Here is a 7,438-nt window from a genome sequence, read left to right as displayed (position 1 = left end):
TGTGTTTGTGTGTGTGTTTCTAGGTTTGTGTTTATGGGTGTGTGCAATCAGAGAGAGTGTGTGTATGTGTTTCTAGGTGTGTGTTTATGGGTGTGTGTTTCCCAAGATGGCCACAAGGAGGCGGCCACCACCCTTAGGAACCAACCACAGGAGCCTTGTGATTGTGTGTGTGTGTGCGTGTGTGTTTGTGTGTCTAGGTTTGTGTTTATTGGTGTTTCCCAAGATGGGCACAAGGTGGCGCCCTCCACCCTTAGGAACTAACCACAGGAGCCTTGGGATCAGTGTATGTTTGCGTGTTTCTAGGTTTGTGTTTATGGGTCTGTGCAATCAGAGAGAGTGTGTGTGTTTCTAGGTTTGTGTTTATGGGTGTGTGTTTCCCAAGATGGCCACAAGGCGGCACCCTCCACACTTAGGAATCAACCACAGGAGCCTTGCGATCAGTGTGTGTGTGTGTGTGTCTGTGTGTGTTTCTATGTTTGTGTTTATGGGTGTGTGCAATCAGAGAGAGTGTGTTTGTGTGTTTCTAGGTTTGTGTTTATGTGTGTGTGCGATCAGAGAGACTGTGTGTGTTTATGGGTGTGTGTGATCAGAGAGTGTGTGTGCGTGTGTTTCTAGGTTTGTGTTTGTGTGTGTGATCAGACAGACTCTGTGTGTGTGTGTGTGTGTTTCCAGGTTTATGTTTACGGGTGTGTGTGATCAGAGAGAGTGTGTGTGTCTGTGTGTGTTTCTAGGTTTGTATTTATGGGTGTATGTGATCAGAGAGACTGTGTTTTTCTAGGTTCGTGTTTATGGGTGTTTTCAAGATGGCCACAAGGTGGCGCCCTCCACCCTTAGGAACCAACCACAGGAGCCTTGTGATGTGTGTGTGTGTGTGTGTGTGTGTGTGTGTATGTGTGTTTAGGTTTGTGTATGGGTGTGTGCGATCAGCGAGAGAGTGTGTGTGTATGTATCTTTAGGTTTGTGTTTATGGGTGTGTGCGATCAGAGAGAGAGTGTGTGTGCGTTTCTAGGTTTCTATTTATGGGTGTGTGTTTCCCAAAGTGGCCACAAGGTGGCGGCCTCCGCCCTTAGGAAGCAACCACAGGAGCCTTGTGATGTGTGTGTGTGTGTTTCTAGGTTTGTGTTTATGGGTGTGTGCGATCAGAGAGAGTGTGTGTGTGTGTTTCTAGGTTTGTGTTTATGGATGTGTGTTTCCCAAGATAGCCACAAGGTGGCGCCCTCCAGCCTTAGGAACCAACCACAAGAGCCTTGGAATCCCATGGCTGCTCAATGGCTTCTTACCTTCCTCTTCCCAGGCAGGAATTAGGAAGTTTGGGAAGGTTCCGAGACTTATTCATTCAGCCAACATTTATGGAGCTCGCACTGTGTGCCAAGCACACTGCCTGACACTAATGTTTATTATGCAGAGATGGTCTAAGCACTGTAAATAGATGCTTACAGTGGAATAGGTGAGAAAAGTGGCCTGAGGCTCAGAGATGCGAAGTGAAACTGCCCAGGGCCACCCAGCTTGTTAACAAGCCTGCCTGGCCATGCAGCCTGGGGTCCTGTGAACCAGACAGAGGGAGGCTCTGTCCCCAGAAAGGTGGGATCCAGATGGGAAACATACTCTCCTCTGCACGCCAGCTCTGCCTGGGTTGGTGCTAGGAAGGAAAGGTACAGAGGGCTGGGAGAGCGGAGAACATCAGGGCAGCTAGATTTCCTGGATGAGTGGAATCGTTCCTGCCAGAAGGAGAGAATGTTCTCGGAGGTGAGAATTACATCTGGCTGGAGCCTTGTGGGAGAGGGAGGTAGGAGGAAAGGAGAGAAGTCAGATGGGCAGGGGCCGAAGGGAAAGCTCCTTGGTGGAGAGTGTGGGGAACCACAGATTTTAAGAAGGATTTATTAGGAAAAATTCCAAGCACCACAAAAGTAAACAGTAGTATAAATTGCATGTATTTGTCCCCGGCTTCAGTAGTTACCCACTCACCCATCTTGTTTGATGTGCTGCCGCCCCCTGCCCTGAAGCAAATCCCAGTCTTCGGAGCTCCTCTGTAAAAGCTTCACTGTGTATCTTTAACATAGAAGCATATAAGTGTGCTGTCACCTCCAACAAAATTAACAAAAATTCCAGCTGGACACGGTGGCTCACGCTTGTAATCCCAGCACTTTGGGAGACTGAGGCAGGCGGATCATGAGGTCAAGAGATCAAGACCAACCTGGCCAACATGGTAAAGCCCCGTCTCTACAAAAATACAAAAAAATTAGCCGGGCATGGTGGTGCGCGCTTGCAGCCCCAGCTACTAGCGGGGCTGAGGCAGGAGAATCACTTGAACCTGGGAGGCGGAGGTTGCAGTGAGCCGAGATCACCACTGCATTCCAGCCTGGGCAACAGAGCAAGACTCTCAAAACAAACAAACGAACAAAAAAACACAGAAAACCCACAAAAATTCCATATCATCTGAAATCCATTGTGCATGCATTCACACTTGTCTGATGACCTCTCAAGTGTCTTTTCTGCAAACGACTTGTTTAAATTCATCTTGTATCTAAAGACGGCTGCACGCTGCAGTTTGTTGAGGTCCTTCCTTCCTTCCTTCCCCCTTCCCTTCCCTTCCCTTTTCTTTCGTCTTGCTCTCTTGCCCAGGCTGGAGTATGGTGGTACAATCTTGGCTCGCTATATCCTCGATCTCCTGGACTCAAATGATTTTCCCACCTCAGCCTCCTGAGTAGCTGGACTACAGGCACTTGCCATCATGCCTGGCTAAGTTTAGTTTCTTTAGAGACAGGGTTTGCCCATGTTGGCCAGGCTAGTCTTGAACTCCTGAATGCAAGCCACCTACCTGCCTCAGCCTTCCAAAGTGCTGGGATTACAGGCATGAGCCACTGAGCTTGGCTGAGGTATTTCTTAAATCTCTTTTAATTTATATCCCCCTCTCTACTTTTCATGCTCTTTATTTGTAGAAGAAATCAGGTTATTTGTCCAGTAGAGTTTTGCAGTCTAGATTTGGCTGATTTTTTTCCCTAGCAAGCATATTCAGATGGAAAAATGAGAAATAGATTTTGCTGATTTTATTTTCATGGTGTCATTTAACGTCCTCCTCTGTCTCCTGTACTTCCAGTGAAGTGGTGGCTAAGCCCATATATTGTTTAATCAGATGTGGGGTAGGTTTTGGCAAGATACCCGCTTTGGTGGTGGTGTTGATACTGATGAATTCAGCCGTTGAGAGCGGGCTCCCTCTTTTATAAAGATCTCTTCAGCCTTTCTACCAATGCAGTGGTTCACTGTGGATTTGCACTCAAATTGCCTGGGAGCTTTGAAAACTCCCAGTGCCCTGGCTGTCCTGTAGACACACCATTTCTTTTTCTTTTTTTGAGGCAGAGTCTCACTCTGTCGCCCAGGCTGGAGTGCAGTGGCCTGGTGTCGGCTCACCGCAACCTCTGCCTCCTGGGTTCAAGCAATTCTCCTGCCTCAGCCTCCCAAGTAGCTGGGATTACAGGCATGTGCCATCATGCCCAGCTAATTTTTGTATTTTTTTTTTTTTTTTTAGATGTAGTCTTGCTCTATTGCCCAGGCTGGAGTGCAGTCACACGATTTTTGTATCATTGTCTGAACCTGGTCTCGAAATCCTGACCTCAAGTAATCCACCCGTCTTGGCCTCTCAAAGTGCTGGAATTATAGGTGTGAGCCACGTGCCGGCCCTATTTTTCTTTTAAAAAATGTGAGCAGTGAGGAGTTCTGGGGCAGGCCCTGACTCCTCCGGAGACGCCATGTACACCTGAATCTCTGGGATGGGATCCCTCCCTGCTGCCCAAGAGTTCCACTACTTGCATTACTTAACTTTCTTATTGTGAAATATAATACACGCCAAGGGGCATACAATATAAATGTACAGTTTCACAAATTATCATAAAGCCAACATTTATGGAGTTCGAACTGTGTACCAGGCACACTGCCCAACACTAGGTAAGCCTGGGACTCCATGTAACAACTACACAGGTGAAGAACTTGAGGCCAGGCATGGTGGCTAACACCTGTAATCTTAACACTTTGGGAGGCTGAGGTGGGTGGATCACCTGCAGTCAGCAGTTTGAGACCAGCCTGGCCAACGTGGTGCAACCGTTTCTCTACAAAAAATACAAAAATTTAGCTGGGCAGGGTGGCCCATGCCTATAGCCCCAGCTACTCATAAGGCTGAGGCAGGAGAATCACTTGAACCCAGGGGGCAGAGGTTGCAGTGAGCTGAGATTGTGCCACTGCCCTCCAGCCTGGGCAACAGAGCGAGACTCTGTCTCCGCCCATTCCCCACCCCCCCAAAAAAAAGAAAAGTTGAAAGTGGTCATTTCCCCACAGCCTCTGTATGTCTTTTTCTAGGAGAGGCCCTCTTACCCCAACCATGCTCCCAAATGCACCTAATCTCACTTCATTTGCTTATGGTTTTGTCAGCTGAATCATGCATCCCTAAACAATATAGTTTAGTTTTATCTCTTTTTGCACTTTATTTATTTTTTTTAGAGACAGAGTCTCACCCTGTCACCCAGGCTGGAGTGCAGTGGCACAATCTCGGCTCACTGGACCCTCTACCCTCCGAGTTGAAGTGATTCTCGTGCCTCAGCCTCCTGAGTAGCTGGGATCAGAGGCGTGTGCCATCATGCCAGGCTTATTTTTGTAGAGACAGGGTTTTGCTGTATTGGCCAGGTTGGTCTTGAACTCCTGGCTTCAAGTGATCCACCTGCCTTGGCCTCTACAGTGGTGAGATTATAGGCATAAGCCACTTTGTCCATCCAGAGAGGTCCAATTTCTGTTCATTTCCCCCTTCCCCATAAATAATCCTTTCCCCCACCACAGATGTTGGTTTATTCTATTATATAATTTTGAAAATACAAACATATAATTTATAGTTCCAGTTTCTTTTACATAAAGGGAGATACTGGAGATGCTGTCTGCCCTGGGCTGTGTTGTGGCAGTCACTTGGTGACGGGTTATAGAGATCGTTTTATAGTTTTGTGGTACTCAATTGAGTAGATGTGTTAGAATTTCAGCTGGTTCTCTTTTGATGTCCATTTTGGTTATTTCCACTCTCGTTATTACAGATTGTACTGCAATGAATAGCCTTGTGCATACATTTTCTCCAGGAAGGGTTTTGAGCATGGTGGTAACCCGTTCAAGTTTGTACTGTAGAGGATTTCGTGACTGGGAGACAGCGAGAGTGGCCTGGCGAGGTGGGAGGAGGAGGCTTTCAGGGTGTGGACAGGTTGATGAAATCGTTTAGAATTGGAACTCACGTGGCTGTGTTCCCACTCCTTCACCTGCATCAGGGGTGTGTGTGTGTGTGTGTGTGTGTGTGTCTGTCTGTCTGTCTGTCTGTGCGTGGTGGGGTCATGTCCTCTTCGTGGGATAGATGGAGGCGATGTGACCATATCCCTCCTTACACGTCGGAGGGGAGATAATAGGACCCTGCCCTCCCCATGGGGGCAGTTGAGAGTGATGGAACCGCGTTCCCTCTTCGTGGGGACGTCCACCCCTATGGAGTAGTTGTTAATGGGGCCATGCCTCTCTCCCCAGCGCTCTCTCCCTGTCTTCCCCAGGGTGTCGCGCCTGGCTTCCGAGAAGCGGGAGCTGGAGGAGCAGCTGAGCCGATCGCGCGAGGAAGCGCTGGCTGGGCGCGTGGCCTGCCAGGAGGCCGAGGGACTGCGTGGGTTGGTGCGTGGGCTGGAGCTGGAGCTGCGGCAGGAACGCGGCCTTGGGCACAGGGTGGCTGGCCGCCGAGGCCAGGACTGCCGCCGCCTGGCCAAGGAGGTGAGCAGCGGTGACCCGGGGGCGGCCGGCGAGGCGTGGACCTGAGCCTCAGTCTGGACCTCTGCACCTCTCTCTGCTCCCTGCAGCTTGAGGAGGCGAAGGCATCCGAGCGGAGCCTGCGCGCCCGGCTGAAGACGCTGACCACTGAGCTGGCCTTGTACAAGAGGGGGTGAGAGGCCAGGCCTGGGGGCGACTGGGTGGATGGGCGGGGCCTGAGAGGGGGTGGAGCTTGAGAGGCAAGGTGGGGCCAGGTAGGGTGAATGGGGCGGGGCTTAAGGGGAGGCGGGGCTTAGTGGACCTCCCGGAGCCCAGACATATTTCGGGTGCAGTGGTTAGAAGGGGTACCCCGCGCGCAGTCTTGGGGTTGGCACTCAGGACTAGGGACTGGGAAAGGGGCCAGCCCGAGGGTCTCCTGGAGCAAAAGCGTGCGGCGCAGCAGGTGGGATCAGGGTGAGGTCTGCTGGCATTTATGGGCTGGGTGGTGGAAAATTGGGAAGGTTTTCGGGAGTTGTGGAAGACTCCAGGAAGAAGGGTCTGGCGAAGGGGGTTTGTTGAAAAGATGTAGGGAAATGACAGACGGATGTTTTAGGGGTTTGGATGGGGCCTGGGGGAGGGTATCGGGCCCAGGAATACACGCCTAGGAGCCGATGGGGATGGGCCTCAGGGTTCGGAGAGGGTGCGGTCGGGGAGGAGACTCGCGATTAGATTTGTCGAGGCTGGCAGGAAGCTGACAGCTACCCCTGTGGTCTCAGGAGGCGGACTCCGCCGGTGCAGCCGCCCCCGGCGCGGGAGGACCGGGCCCTGTCGTCCCGGGAGCGCTCCACGTCGCGAGGCCGCGGCGCCGCGCGCTCCTCATCCCGGGAGAGCGTCCGCGGGAGCCGGGGTCGGGGCCGACCCGCGCGCCCCTCGCCCTCGCCCACAGGTCTGTGCCCCTGCGCTGCGGTGGGGAGGGGACGCACTAGCGCTGCCTTGACCCGTCCTGGGACCCACCCGCCTCCTTTCCCACGCTGTCCTAGGTGGTCGCGCGCTCCGCTTCGACCCCACGGCCTTTGTGAAAGCCAAGGAAAGGAAACAGAGAGAGATCAAGATGAAGTCAGTCCGCTTTCCTCCCTCTCCTGCTTCCGCCCCTGCCCCGTGCCCGCTCCCGGGCGCTCAGCTCTCTGCGCCACCATCCGTCCGCATCCCCTGCCACCTGCTGGCTTCACGCTGGCTACCCCGCCCGCTCCGCCTTCCGTCTGCCCCACCTCTTCGTCTGTGTTTCCGTACGCTTTCCTCTCCTAGGCCCGTACCTCGGGCAGTCGTCGACGTGGCTGTGACCTTTAGGGGCGCAGCGACCCCCTTGCCCGCAGGAGCTGGGTGCACAGGCCGGCGTCTCCTTTCCTGCTTCCCAGGCAGCAGCAGCGGAACCGATTAGGCAGTGGAGGAAGCGGGGACGGGACGTCCGTCTCCTGGCCTCGCCAGACCCGGCCCCCTGCTGCAGTGACTGGACGAGGGGACGCCCCTAACCGCTCGCGAAACCGCAGCTCCTCAGGTAACCGGCCTGGAGCTCAGGGCCTGGGGCTCGGGGTCGACGGGCTGGGCGGGACTGGGCAGGGCCGGCCGGAGGGGCGGGGCCAGGAGGCACTGGGCGGGGCCGACGGGCTGGGAGGGGCTGGGAGGCACT

At 53.2% G+C, this 7,438-nt stretch overlaps 1 protein-coding gene across 1 annotated transcript; it reads left to right on the top strand.

Moving 5' to 3' along the window:
• Nucleotides 1–4,636: 4,636 nt before the first annotated feature.
• On the top strand, nt 4,637–7,395 carry LOC116547496 (coiled-coil domain-containing protein 61-like; the record flags this gene model as incomplete). The annotated part of the gene is made up of 5 exons (XM_032273439.1): nt 4,637–5,775; nt 5,862–5,944; nt 6,528–6,697; nt 6,792–6,867; nt 7,167–7,395. Coding segments are annotated over exons 1-5 (816 nt in total), but the record flags the coding sequence as incomplete, so codon positions are not given.
• Nucleotides 7,396–7,438: the final 43 nt, after the last annotated feature.

Source organism: Sapajus apella, unplaced genomic scaffold, assembly GCF_009761245.1.
Source record: "Sapajus apella isolate SASKATOON/1434 unplaced genomic scaffold, GSC_monkey_1.0 scaffold3345, whole genome shotgun sequence".
Taxonomy (NCBI): Eukaryota; Metazoa; Chordata; class Mammalia; order Primates; family Cebidae; genus Sapajus; species Sapajus apella.
The sequence above is the reverse complement of the archived record's forward strand: the minus strand, read 5'-3'. Positions and strand labels throughout refer to the sequence as shown.